The sequence below is a fragment of the Chanos chanos genome, chromosome 10 (assembly GCF_902362185.1).
Source record: "Chanos chanos chromosome 10, fChaCha1.1, whole genome shotgun sequence".
In the NCBI taxonomy this organism is placed as follows: domain Eukaryota; kingdom Metazoa; phylum Chordata; class Actinopteri; order Gonorynchiformes; family Chanidae; genus Chanos; species Chanos chanos.
The window spans coordinates 12,506,894-12,521,203 of record NC_044504.1 but is presented as its reverse complement, the minus strand read 5'-3'; the positions used below and the strand labels follow the sequence as shown (position 1 = coordinate 12,521,203).

General features: G+C 42.9%; 3 protein-coding genes across 4 annotated transcripts in view; 2 read left to right on the top strand and 1 right to left on the bottom strand.

Moving 5' to 3' along the window:
* phip (PHIP subunit of CUL4-Ring ligase complex) overlaps nt 1-6,097 on the top strand; it is a 36,653-nt gene extending 30,556 nt beyond the window's left edge. The window contains exons 32-40 of the mRNA XM_030785833.1: nt 455-575; nt 1,065-1,190; nt 1,327-1,399; nt 1,652-1,708; nt 3,274-3,429; nt 3,906-4,058; nt 4,212-4,402; nt 4,504-4,907; nt 5,196-6,097. Coding sequence (XP_030641693.1) covers nt 455-575; nt 1,065-1,190; nt 1,327-1,399; nt 1,652-1,708; nt 3,274-3,429; nt 3,906-4,058; nt 4,212-4,402; nt 4,504-4,907; nt 5,196-5,896 — 1,982 coding nt within the window. The 3' untranslated portion in view covers nt 5,897-6,097. The remainder of the gene's footprint in view (nt 1-454; nt 576-1,064; nt 1,191-1,326; nt 1,400-1,651; nt 1,709-3,273; nt 3,430-3,905; nt 4,059-4,211; nt 4,403-4,503; nt 4,908-5,195) is intronic.
* Nucleotides 6,098-8,535: 2,438 nt separating this feature from the next.
* On the top strand, nt 8,536-11,641 carry LOC115823148 (uncharacterized). Of its 2 annotated transcripts, XM_030787173.1 has the most exons (7): nt 8,536-8,731; nt 8,995-9,127; nt 9,242-9,331; nt 9,469-9,560; nt 9,833-9,996; nt 10,143-10,259; nt 11,022-11,641. In XM_030787173.1, exons 2-7 carry the CDS (start codon nt 9,003-9,005, stop codon nt 11,115-11,117), a joined length of 684 nt encoding a protein of 227 aa, XP_030643033.1. In that variant the 5' UTR covers nt 8,536-8,731; nt 8,995-9,002; the 3' UTR covers nt 11,118-11,641. The 2 variants fall into 2 exon arrangements, with proteins under 2 accessions (XP_030643033.1, XP_030643034.1); XM_030787174.1 differs by lacking the exon at nt 10,143-10,259.
* Nucleotides 11,642-12,387: 746 nt separating this feature from the next.
* Nucleotides 12,388-13,731, bottom strand: irak1bp1 (interleukin-1 receptor-associated kinase 1 binding protein 1). The gene is made up of 4 exons (XM_030787306.1): nt 13,432-13,731; nt 13,087-13,152; nt 12,758-12,888; nt 12,388-12,646 (listed from the first exon to the last, which is right to left on the bottom strand). The coding sequence occupies exons 1-4, from the start codon at nt 13,729-13,731 to the stop codon at nt 12,388-12,390; spliced, it is 756 nt and encodes a 251-aa protein (XP_030643166.1).
* Nucleotides 13,732-14,310: the final 579 nt, after the last annotated feature.

Below are 14,310 nucleotides of genomic sequence, written 5' to 3'. Positions count from 1 at the left end.
AGGACACATGCACAGGTCTTCACCCTCTTATGCTGGTTACACTGGAGGACACACACAGGTCTTCACCCTCTTACACTGGTTGTGCAGTGGTAGAGTCTCAGCAGAGTAGAGGGAATTACTTACCCTCTGTGGATCTGGAGGCGAGTTAAGTAGTCATAGAGATCATGATAAGACTATAAATGCAGGCTTGGAGTGGCTGAGTTTGACATCCTGCTTTAAATGTATGTGGAAGAAAGACAGCGTCCGGACTGTTTCCAGTTTGACTTTGTCCAGGTGTGCTTTCACAGCAGTGCTCCAGTGTGGTTTGGGTATAGTGAACACCATCTCAGAGCTAATGGACATCAAAACAAACTAATCTACCTCAGTGATATTTTACGGCATACTGCAATGATGATCATCCCTCACTCTCTTTTTTTCCCTCTCTCTCTTCCCTCCTTCCTTCCCTCTCTCCCAGATGTGGCTGCTCCTTTTGCATCACCAGTGGATCTGCAGGCATATCCCACATACTGCACTGTAGTTGCCTATGTTACTGACCTGAGCACCATCAAGAATCGCCTGAAAAACCGATTCTACAGGTCAGCACATGCACACACACACACACACACACACACACACACACACACACACACACTCACACATACACATGTACGCACACGCATATGCACGTAACACACACATAACATACACAGACACAAACACACACTAACACACGCACACACACACAAACACACACAGTCTCACACACACACACACAACTCACAACTTTGCATATGTACTCTCTCCCACACTCATACATGGTCACATACAGATATTCACATATACTCACACAGTGACACTTTGCTCTGAGGAAAGGCCTGTGATGGTCTGAGAATAATGTTGAAAAAGAGGAACGGAGGACTTCCATGGTCAAACCACACTTACTCGCCTGTGTCCTAATGCAGACCTGCTTATGGGGTTTTGACAGATGAGTCTGTGGAGGGGAATTACAGGGAATTACCCTGCTAAAATCCCTTTATTGTTTTGTGTCAGAGTCAGTTCATGTGTTGGTTGTGCTCTGTCAACAGGCGAATGTCGTCTCTGATGTGGGAGGTTCGTTACATCGAACACAATGCACGGACGTTTAACGAGCCTGGAGCCTTCATCGTCAAAACAGCCAAATTTGTGTCTGACCTCATGCTGCAGTTTATCAAGTATGATACACAATGCTTTTTTTCTGTTAACACTGGCTTACAAAAAAATGGATTGTACCACGGTTAGGATTGTATTAGTGTTTCCTTCTTCGTCCGTGGAATGTCTAAGTGGTTTATTCCGTTCTGTGTCATACAGGGACCAAAGTTGCACTGATATTATTCCACTGTACAACAGTATGAAGAAAGCAGCATTCTCTGACACAAGTGATGTATGTAAACTCTGCTTCTCACACATGCCACACACACACACACAAACACATACAATAGTATGAGGAAGGCAGCAGTCTCTGTCACAATCAACGTAAACTGTCTCTTTCACCCCACACACACTCAGCTGAATATAAGGCCCTGGTGTCATGGGTGTGTCAACAGGTGTGTGTGGTAATAACATAGCACTAATATAAACGATAAAGACAAGACAACCAGGCTTTGACATTGTGTTTGTTTCCATGACGATCCAGGATGAAGACGAGGACGAGGAACCTGATGCTCCTGGTACGTCAACACGCACAAAGAAGGTAAGAGCTTGGAAAACATTGGTTTTGTGTTAAAAGAGAAAGCCCTGCTCGCTGTATACTTGAGATTGGCAGGCTGAGGTTGTGTTGCAGCTGAATGGTTATAATGGCATCCGCGTCTTTCTGACTCATAGCTCCCTGCTCTAAAGATCATCAGTATGTATCAGATCTCACTGTAGCAAGCGGTCTATGATAGGTTCATTATAACAGATCCCCACAGCAGTTAGTTCCTTAACCCCCCCCCCCCCATAATCTCTTCACTGAGTCACTTCATTGTTACATCGCTGTTACTTTACGTTTGTGTTTTGATGATGTCATCCGTTTGCATGAGGTGTGATGAGGTTGTCTCTGTCATGGCAGTGGCAGTTTAAAGACATCATCTCTTTTTTTTTTTATCAGGTAGGGTAGTAGACAGGTTTAGTTCAACACTTAACACATCTGATGAAACTTATTCAGGCCTTGGATGCTTAATGTAATTGGGGATCTTAGTGTAGCACTCAAACAGAAATGTGTTATCCTGTGGACCTGTACAACTAGAGCAGAAAAAACATGTCTAACTTTAGTCTTACAACAGTAGTAAGACTACTTCACTTAATAATCCACACATTGTCTTCAAACCTAATTACAGGAGAAAAGGGACACAGTATAGCCTCTTAGGAAAACGCTGTTCCCCTTGTTCTTGACTGATTCTCTGTGTTAGTTATGTGTGTGTATATGTCTACACTGTGGGAAGGGTGAGAAGAAAAATATCATTTTCACTCTAAAAAATTGTCTACCTTTCACAGGTGGGTAGACTGCGTACAGATAATTGTGTAATGGAAATGTTGCATCACCCAGCCAGTACCACAATGTGGGACTGCACCCTGAGCTGAATATATGGTGTCACCCCTCTTGTCTATAGACGGGAAATGTAATGTTTCCACACAGTGCAGTTAAACTGATGTACTGGTTTGTCTCCTTGTGAGTGTGCTGAAAAAGCACTCTGCATGTGGCCCAGCTGACTGTAGACAGACCACTCCCACTCCTGTGGGTATTTGAGTTTAGTTATTTTTACATTTGTTTGTCACTGTATCCCGCTCAGTAGAAAAGGTGTTTGTGATAGCAAAGGAAGAGGCACTTCACAAACAGTATACAGTGTGTTAACGCTCCTTTTTTTCGGGTGACTTTGGAATGATATCTGGATTTTAAGTGCTTGGAGTTCCATGCAGTCTTTTTTTTTCGGGTGAGTTTGGAATGATATCTGGACCTTCAGTGTTTAGAGTTTTCTACAGTCTTCGTTTGCTGTTCAGGACCGGGAAACTTGGTAGTGTACTGATGAGCATATGATCAGTTTTGATTGGTGGATTGTGTTGATATGATCAGTTTCGACTGGTGGATTGTGTTGATACTATCAGTTTTGATTGGTGGATTGTGTTGATATGATCCGTTTCGATTGGTGGATTGTGTTGATATGATCGGTTTTGATTGGTGGAACGTGTTGATATCAGTTTTGATTGGTGGATCGTGTTGATATGATCAATTCTGATTGGTGGATCGGGTTGATATGACGAGGTTATGTGCATTGACAGGGCCAGCGACAGCCCATGCTGAGGACTCTGAGGAATAAGGCCCAGTGTCAGGACCCTCAGGCCTGGAAAGAGAGATGTAAAGAACTCCTGGACCTCATCTTTCAGTGTGAAGACTCCGAGCCTTTTAGAGAGCCTGTGGACTTGCAGGAGTACCCTGTAAACAAATACACACACACACATACACTCACACGCACACACACTCACACAAAGACACACACACATTCATATTTTATAAACTGTTTCTATTGGCTGTTTTTAATAACCATTTAAAATACACCCACAATTTTCATTAAAATGTATTTTAATTATATCACCTTTCTGTTGCTAAACTGGGGAAATAGCCAAAGCAGGCAAAACATTTCTTTGTAAACTCCAACTCTGATATTCAAATGGGGTTTGGGACTTTGGAATCCTCTCTAACTGAATGATGATTACCCCAGTGTCGTCAAATATCTGAACAATTTATTGACGGTCCTCATTACTTAAAAAAGGAGCAGTCAACAAATATAAACTTTTTCAACTTCATGAAAATGAATGAAAAACAACTTGTATGTACCTTTTTTGCTTAAAGAGAAACATCTGTTAGAGTTATTGTCTAAGTATTTCTCTGCCTGTCTGTCTCCGTGTCTCAGGATTACTTGGACATTGTCGACACGCCCATGGACTTTGGAACGGTCCTAGCGACTCTGTTGGGTGGAGGATATGAATCTCCCATGGATCTCTGTAAAGACGTCCGCCTCATTTTTAGCAACTCCAAGGCCTACACACCCAGCAAGAGGTCAAGGGTGAGAAATGAGAATCAGATGTTATTTTACCTAACTCTGCCGAATTTAACTGTTTCATTTGCTCTTTACCAAAAATGTTCTTGTTATCAATGCATAAATTAACAGTCTTGTGTGTGTGTGTGTGTGTGTGTGTGTACGCGCGTGTGTGTGTAGATCTACAGTATGAATCTACGTCTCTCTGCACTGTTCGAAGAACATTTCAGTTCCATCTTGGCAGAGTATAAATCTGTCCAGCATCTCCATAGTGACCGGTTGACACGACAGCGTTTGCACACAGAACGTCTGACCAGGCAGACAATGAAGAGGAGAAGAGGAAGCTCCTCCCCCTCCAGTACAGCCTCCAGGTACTCCATCCACTGATTGGTCAGAATATACTTTTTGCAGTGTCGTTGTGAAATGCTTCTATGTAATTGGTTAACCAATGATCCATCTCGTCCTATCACAGCCCTGAAAGAAAAAGGCGTGTCACTTCTCGACCGACTCCCTCTACTGACGTTGCAGCTGCGCCCACTCCATCTGCCGCCTCTCGGCCGCCCTCGCTCCGGCAGAATCTTCCACACGTCAACGGAAAGGCGGAGCCTGCTGCTGCCACCGTCCGAACTCGCAGCTCAGCACGTTTCGGGTCGCAACCCTCAGACCCGCCCCCTTCTCCTCCAGCGCCGCCTCCAGCACCTACTCACAGTAAGAGTGTAGCTGAGCCCTCCTCCAGAACCCTTCGAGCTCAGAATTCCCACACACCTCCAGGGATCTCCAAGGAGACAGAGAATGCATCAGTGTCCCCTGGAAATGAGGGAGGACTGAGAGAAAGGGCACGGAGAAAGCTGCGCACCCCTGTGAGACACACCCCAGGTCTGTGAGCTTTACCCCTGAGATGAATCTGTTAATGGGAACAGCTAAAGGGTCACTCAGTATGTTTTGAATAAATGTATATATAAAGTAGCTTGTGCATCTTTTAATAACTAAAGTATGACTTTTGCCAGGGACAGCATGTTATACAGAGAGTCGTATGAATGATTTTGAGTGTATTGGCCAGTAAATATGAGTATTTTATTGCTTTGAAAAAATAATTAAAGCATCTCAGATTCTGTCTGCATCTCTTCAGTCTGGATTTACTCTCTCTCTCTCTCTCTCTCTCAGGTCCGGTACATCATAACTCAGTTGCTCAGAATAGTATTCATCTGAATGGCCACAGTAGTCACGTGACCTTGGGCGTGGGCCGAAGAGGACGAAGACCAAAATCAGAAACCCAAATAAGGACGGTGGTGGTACCTGAGCCTGCCCCTGTACCTCGCCCCCCTGGTAAAAAGCGAGGGAGGAAGAGTAAGAAAGAACTGGAGGCCATGAGGAGAAATGCCTCAAACGAACACGAGCCTGAGCAGTCGACCAGCGATGAAGCTGGAGCTTCTTCCTCCACTCAGGACGGTGTCTTATCAGACTCAGGTCCAGAACCTCCGGAGAGGCCCCGCAGGGGTAGACCACGATTGGTCAAGACGTCGGAAACGGCCCCGCCCATCCCGGTACCCTCGACTCCTGTAGCTCTGAGGAGAAGTAGTCGCCGTAGCAACGAGGAGGCCACGCCCCCCATCCCTGTCCCTGTTCCTGCCCTGGGGGAGGTCCCAGAACTGGACGAGTCGGAATCAGGGCAGGACGGAAGCTCGAAAGGGCCTATGAGGACGCGTAACCAGGGCCGTCGGACTGCCTTCTATAATGAGGAAGACTCGGAGGAAGAGCAGAGACAGCTTCTGTTTGAGGATGTGTCAATCACCTTTGGCACCTCAAGCAAAGGCCGGGTCCGTAAGCTGACGGAGAAGGCCAAGGCTAACCTCATAGGCTGGTAACCACGGCAAACTATCTGTCTGCCTCCTCCACCCCCCCAACCGCTGTCCCATGGTTCTTTTAGGGGGAGGCAACATCACTTCTGCTGCTATTGGACTCTTTCTGAGTCTGTTTATCTGACTCTTGAACTCTGGCACGTTGATTATGACTCTTACACTTGACTCTTTGACTCCTGTGAGTGACTCTGTAAGAGTGATCCTAGAAGACTGGCCCCTCCTCCCCTTGGCCCCACCCCCCAACCTCCTGTATCTGTCATTTTTTTTTTCCAGTTCATAAACATAACTGTGTCCTCAGGGACACAGTTAAACACACACACACACACACATACACACACACACACACACACACACACAAAAGCCACTCCAAAGTTGTGCTGGGATGCAGAATGGTTGCTGGACTACTCTCTCTCACTATCTCTATCTCTCTCTTTCTCTGTCTCTGTAGGATTGGTAGTTTCTGTGTAATTCTCTCTTTCTCTCACTCTCTGTCTGTAGGATGGATAGTTTATGTGTGTAACTCTCTCTGTCTCTGTCTCTCTATAGAGTGATAGTTTACATGTGTAACTCAAGTCCTGAGACACTTACGAGATTCACCTTCTCATGCAAGCACTTTTTCTTCTCTATGTTGATGTGTGTGTGCGTGTCTGTGTGTGTGTGTGTGTGTGTGAGTGTGTGTGTTCATGGAACTTCTGACTCTTTCTTGCTCTGTTTAATATTTTGTATGTCTCCATGGTTTCATTACGAAAAGCAATGGTAATGGTTGCTAATAGCAACAAATCAAACCATTTTCAAGAATCTATTTTTAACATTGAAGAGATAAAGCATGCTGAATGTTATTCCTTTGTGTGTGTGGGTGTGCGTGTGTATGTGTGTGTGTTGAGTTTTACGTGAATGTTGAATCTGATACGTCACTAGCAGTGATTTAATTTTCTGTCTAAATGTCAACACCTCTTTGGGTCCCAAGTTGTAATACAGTACAAATCTGTCAGTGGGAGTAATTTGGCATATTTGTTTGTATATTACAATGCCATGTGCCTTGTTATAGTGTGTGTGTGTGTGTGTGTGTGTGTGTGTGTGTGTGTGTGTGTGTGTGTGTGTGTTTGTGTGTGTGTTGTGTTGTGTAAAGGACTTTCAAATTCTCACTAATTCCTTTACTAAGTTTCATTTCAAATGTTTTTATTGCTTTTGTTTTTGCTGGGATGCACTGCTGAAATTCATATCCCTTTATTTCCAATTGTCTGTATATGTGTGTGTGTGTGTGTGTGTGTGTTAGGTAAAGAGGTACAGCATGTTACTGTGGTGACAGGAGGGATTCTGGACTAAAAAGTTATGATTTTTATTTGGTTTCGAGTTCTATATCGTTACTCTGTTGCCATTAAGAATTTGTGGGTCCTGCTTATTTGAAACAGTGCTGGACTGAGTCAGCTGTTTGAAAACACAGTACCGACTTAGGCCATGGGTTTAAAACCTGGTTCAGTGAACCAAAGCATGGTGTGTGTGTGTGTGTGTGAGAGAGAGAGACAAAGGGAGAGAGTGACGAGAATGTGTATGTGTGTAAGCTCATGTGTTTTTGTCTGACGTTTTTATACTCTCCTGTAATCAAATGAAACTTGTACGATATCTGACTTAACACATAACACCGTGCTACCACATCATGTGACCTCCACACCATACCACACATCATGCAAGACATGACATCAGAAACAGCTGTCACGTGACCTGTGAGACTGGATCAGAGGGGCGGAGCCATTTGGCGGCTGCATGTGGGCCGCTTTCCCTTCCTGTAAGCCCCTCTGAGGGGCACATGTGTACACATTTTTTGGAGATTGGGGGATTGTTTTCCTCCAGAGTCTCATGTTGGGAGGGCTTTCTATGTTAGTTTGTATACTTTTATATATATATATATATATAAAAATATATATATAAATCAGAGTTAAATGCAAAAAAACATGAAGATAGAATGTATGTGTAGGGAGTTCTGCTGTCTTATTAGTTCATACTGATATTTTAAAAAAAAATAAACAGTTGTGTTTTAATGAGCTGTCTTCTTTTTGTTCATTTCCATGCTTTGGTGAATATTTTTGAGTTTATCTGCCCTCTTGTCTTTTTGAGAGCACCGTAATAGTGTAAAAATATTTGTGTAATTACAAAATAATTGTTAGTGTCATTACGTTATAAGTGGCATTACTAAATATCAAGTTATAGGTTTTCAAGGCTGAGCCAAAACCCCAAACCGTCACTGTTTTGCCGCGTAGAATGGAACTGTCATGTTGCTAGTACTTCTTGTAGCCGCTACAAGTGCTTGTGGCGCAATAATTGCGAGAGTTTCTGTACACAATTAGACTAAGTTTATGTGAACGTCTCGCTATCTTGTTTACTGACCTGTCCTGACTCGTGGCTGCTTTAACAGTAATTTAGGCCACATTGCGACGTTGTCCAGTTGAAGAAATCGTGGCGAACACTGCCATCTTCAGTGCTGCCCTCGTTACTGCGCGTCACAAAGACGGCAGACGGCAACCGGTTCCTGACGTGGCGGCGCGAGAGACGCACACATTTATTCCTTCGTGGGTTACAGCTATTGGACGCGCACACGTTGCTCATTCTGTAAATAAAAGTCAACAGGTGCCAAAGTGAAACTGAGTGTTCATGCAAATATAACAGACGAGTTTCAGAAAAGACGTATTAAGTTACACGCATGACAACATCTCGTCCTCTCAAGCGTTACATATTGGCTAAGGCCATTTCAAGACATGCGAGTTAGTCGCAATGTTCGACAAATAGTTACTTCGGAGTAATATTACAGTTTAAAGGAGAGAGTGGCAGCTCGAACCCGTACAGGTAAGACTCCTGCGCTTGTCTGTCATTTGGTGTGAAAAGTCATCCGAACCTCAAGATACTAATAAAGTTATTATTATTACAGGGCCTGTTAAACTTCATTCTCAGCGATGTGGTTTCAAAACCATTAATGTGGGAAGGTTATTACACAATTTCATAGTAAGCCGGGCTGTAAAACCATGGGATGAGAACTTTATTTTAAAAATTGCATATCAACACTGTTGCTGTCTTAAGACTGTTGGCAACTTTTACTTTTTGGTTGCTAGATAAGGCAATGCCTCAAATCACAGCCGCAGCGATAATGCAACTCACACTGCTGCTGTCTGCGCTACCCGCGCAATATCTCATCTCCAAATGGACTGGCGGTTCTGCGGCGCAGCGTCTCCATGCCACGAAGAGGTAATAGCAGCGCGCGTTCACATACGGCGTTACAGAACATCTCCTTTAAATCTTAAACCCCTTTATGACTTTTTTTTAAAAATATTTTTATTTAAATTTTTTTTCTAAACATAGTGTTTTAAAGGCATGGGGAGAGATAAGAAAATCATACCTAAACCTAACTGCGTGGATCGACTGGATGAGCAGTCGGCTGCCAAGAGTGACGTGAGTCCATATTTATTCAAAATTAGCTTACGTCAAATAAAAAAAGAAAAAAAAGAGGCATTGTTCGCATTTAAAGGCCGACTTTAGGTTTCTCTCTGACTTTGGATTTGGTATGTAAGAACGGTCGTTTCACACAGGTTCTTTGGTGCGGAAGAGGAAGAGACCCCACCTGGAGAACCACTCCCGTTCGAAATGATGCTAAACGACAACGACTTTGGATACTTTGCAGGTGACGAGAGTCAAAGTTCTAACAAGGCTACATTCCGGTGGTAAATTATTTTTGGATGAAGTCAACCAATGTCAAACTACTACAGCCTCTTAAGGATAATTCAGCTCATATGCATACCAGTGCAGTACAAATACCTGCTCAGTGAAAACTTTTGTGTTTTTCTCTTTTTCACTTTTGTGTTTCCCTCTGTGTATGTGTGTGTGTGTGTGTGTGTGTGTGTGTGCGTGCGTGTGCGTGCATGGATGCATGTGCTTGTGTGTGCGTGTGTTTAGCCTCTAATGAGGTGCGTAGTCCCAGGCCAGAGTATGTGCTACATCGTGTTGGAGAGGTTATCATGGAGAAGAACAGCCACATGGTTGGGGTAATTGTGGGCTGGGATGCAGAACTCAGAGCACCACCTGAGTGGATCAAGAGAGAGGGATACACCGACTCAGAGGTTATTGACCTCCTCTCACAGTCTGTCTAGAGGCGCACACACAACCTATATTATACTCATGTTTAGCAGATTACAAGTTATAAAGGCACTAATAGTTGATTTTTTTCTTACTCTATGTGTGTGTGTTGTGTATGTTTTGTGTGTAGCTGAAGAGAGTGCAGAATTCTCCTCACTATAAAGTTTTGTTCAGTGGTCCTGATGAATCCTCTCTAATGGTAGGATATGTGCCACAGTCACGAGTGCAGCTTCTGGAAGGATTCATGGTACACAGACAATCTCTCTCTTGTTTTTTGTTCCTTTCTTTTGCCTCTGTAGTACATATGAAATGACCCATGAAAGCTGTGATGCTGTGAAGTCTGTCATTCTGTTTTCTTGCATAATATCATTTCATATGACCAACGTATGGAAGAGAATTAGCGACATATGAGGAAAATATAAATTGAAAATGTTCAGGAAAAAGTAAAAAAAAAAAAAAAGTGCAAAAAAGTCAAAATAAACTTTAAGGGGAAACATTGAAAGTTTTTAGACTTGTGCTAAAATAAACTTTTGAGAAAAAAGTTGAAATTCTGTGATTAAAGTCGATTAATGGAAAGCGCCCTTAGTGTAGCTGAATAGCTGGATATTAGACGTTCGTCTCAAAAGAGTTTTATCTTGAAGCTTTTTGCTTTTTTTCCCCTCAAAAGTTTACTTTGACTTTAATCTTATAACTTTTGATTTTGTCCCCAAATGTTAATTTTGACTTTTGGCTCAAATCTTTTCACTTTTTTCTCAAAAGTTTATTTTGACTTTAATCTCAAACATTTGGACTTTTTTCTCAAGTGCCCCGGCACTCTTCCGTGCACGAATGCGTCAAACAGTCCACCAGAGTGAGTCTCTGTTAGCACTATGGCTCTGGATGGAATATTCTTATTCACCATTATGTTTCTGCAGTGTAAACATTTTTTTTTTTTTTGGTTTGTTTTTGAAATGTGTATTTATGAATAGTATTATCCTCAATCACTCTGTGTGTGTTTGTGTGTTTCCAGCCAAACATTCCCATGTTGCAACAGTACTTCACGCATTTTGATGGGAAGAAGTTTGTCATGCAGGAATGGCTTGAGAAGATTTATCCTGATGACTAAGAGAGAAAGAGTGAGTGTTTATGTGTGTATGAGAGAACAGGCTCAGGATTGTTCTCTGACAGCATGCTTCTCTGTAATCTGCTGGCAGTCAAAGATGTAAAGCAGAGACTAAGCCAAAACAAATAAGCCTTTTTATCCATTATGCTATGTCCTAAATGACCAGTATTATTGAAACAGCAGGGAGCCAGCAGACATGACAGCTTATGCAATTGGTCAGTGTGTGCACTGATACTACAGTATTACTGGCAATTTTGGGACATTTAAGGATCAGTGTCAGATCTTGATTTGAAAGCTGTTAAAACATGCTACTGAAAAAAAGAGGAATGAAAAGAAACCTGTTCAGTGAAAGACCGTTTCTTAATGAATAACGGCTTCAATGAATAACCATGTTTATTTCAAAATATGTTTATAGAGAGTTGTGTATATTGCAAACCAAAAAGGTGCTGTTTACAATGAATGAGTCAAGTCAAATAATTGCTGTTTTAAGAGACTGTATAAATATAAAAATTCAGATTAAAGGTCCTAACGAGTTCCTATGTATATTTAATCAAATGCACGTAATTAAAATACATTCTTTTTTCTATCCAGCATATAAATTAATAAAGAGCTGATTTAATTATGACGAGAACAGATTTCACTCCTCTTTTGCGTCTTTTATATGTTATAATGCAAATGAAGTTGTTTTTTTTTCAGTACGCCCATGCGACAGAAGAATCAATACTGATGATAAACTGAGAGTGCCATTACAGGGATTCCGATTTTCTCTGGCAACACACACACATTTCTCTGTCAGAATGTTCTTTTTGGCCACTTGCATGTTCAAAACTACGGTTTCCAGGTCCTGCTAAAGTGGCCCCAGGGCCTGCGCACCTTATCCTCTCCTATCTGCGGAACTGAGAACTAAGCCTCCTCAGCAGAAGCCTCTCTAGTCTTATTCTGTAACTTTATAAAAGTATTGTCTGATGAACTCCCGGCCTGCACAAGTGCTGCTCCGCTTATGGACCAAACACCAACCGCTCTGTCGTGAGTGGCAATTCCATGCTGCACCTCAGAGCACAAAAAGTAAAAGGTGCTGTCGTACCATTTAGAAACATGAAAAGTAACTTCATGGAATACTCCCCCTCCCCATCGAGAAGAAACTGATCGTTCTAAATCATTTATGTTAAAAAGTGTAAATTTCTCATTTTGAGTCATGTAATACATATAACAGACACCAGTTAGACACAACCTCTGGCGAATTTTGGAATGAGGTTTCTGTCATCCTTGGTGTTCACAGTTTCCTCCTGGATCTGACCTTAGGTTGCAGCTCAAACGTCACAAACACACGCGAAGAGGCAGAGACCAATGTGCGCTTAACTCTGTCCTGAAGTGGAGGCGGGGCCTCCACACATTCCTGCTGGCCACATCCCCATTCTCGAGACTCCTCCTCTCGGACAAGCAGCGGCCGTCCCAAACTCTGTCCCAGCATGCCACACACCTCGCTGGCTTTCAATCGAGCGCTCTCCACTGCTGCCACACACACTCTGCGCCTGTGACAAGGGTCGTGGGAACGAGACTGATTAAATTAGGATGTATCAGCGTTTGTTTATATGTGGGTATGTGTTGCTGTGAGAGAGAGAGAGAGAGGTGTGGACGTTTACCGCAACAGACTGAGACACTCAGGGGTGTGTGTGAATTGCGGGGCTCCAACACACACACTCTTGTCAAGCTTCTCCATCAAAACACAGCGTACCTGCTGCATCCTCTCAAAGTCAGAAAATACCACCTTCACCTAACAAGTGCACACACAAACACAGACAGAGAGACAATCCTATATCACATAAATAGCCAATACAAATTCAAGTAAGATTGCAGAGTTGCACAATCAACACATTACAATCCATGTTAAAGCTATGTGAGTGGACCAAGCCCTGTTGAGTGTGATCCTGCCAAATTTCTCAGTGATGAAAAGTTTCCAGCTGTGACCCACCTCCGCCTGCATGTGATACAGGTCGTCTTCTCGCTGGATATGTTTCACTACGACTGTGTCCCCTTCCTGTAACAGAGGCGATAGTAATTGCGATTACAGAAGGGAAAAACAGACTAAGATAAACTGTCTGTGACCATATTCTGTCGAATATGAAGTGTCACTGGTGCTGGATAAATACCATTCTTCGATATACGGAACTCGTTAGTACTCAAAACAAATAAAGATACGGCAGACCATCTTGTATCGAAGCCGTTACGTCATTTCAAGTTAACCTCGAAGAAATGTAAACCACTATACACAGATACTACATATTTATCGAGACCAAAGGCGTTACTTTGCAGTTACCTTTACTTCATGCTGTCGTAAAGTCTGCAGTATGTAGTCAACTCGGCGCGTGATACTGTTAGTTACGTCGTTGACCGATTCCTTGCTGTTGCTAACACTGATTGTAACGGTAGCGCGATCCGGTGGAGAGCAAAGCTCAGCGCAACCTGTTACCTGAATCTCTCTCAGCGGGCGAGGGGACTGGAAAGAGGTCTGTTTCGCCGCCCGACAAAAACTTGGTTCGTTCTCATTCTCGTACGTGTCTCCAGAGTAGTGCGCCGGCATAAGGGCTGCGAACACTCGGGATGGACTGCACGCCATTGCTGTAAGTCAACAAAAAAACTACTATGGAAACGCGGGACGGGGCATGTCGGGATATATGGTTGGTCCCGCTTTTAATAAAACCATGATGTCTTTTTGCCACTTGAGGGCAGCAGAGATCAATATATATCGTGCAAAATGTCAAGCCAACCTAATTCTAAATTCTGTGTTGAGATACACAACATCCGCGCCCTCCTTAAAATAAAACGATAATTTTAGACAGAACTTGACAGATCCCTCCGACTACTATTTTAAAATCACTCTAATTATATTGATCAACAGCCCTCATGACAACATCTAGCTACAATTAAACGACAAGACTAACGTACTGACATCCAACGTCTCGTCTTAATATCTCGTTCTCTTGGTAACGGTTAATTATTTACTCTGTCACTTAGGCCTATGGCTATAAGGAAGGCTGCCACTCTGTTCATGATTTTGTTAATCTCTGAAATGTAATTTAAGAAATTACACTTCTTAGGTAATTTCTCTCTCTCTCTCTCTCTCTCTCTCTCTCTCTCTCTCATACACACAGACACACGCACACACACACACAGGAGATAGAGGGAGAGAAAGAGA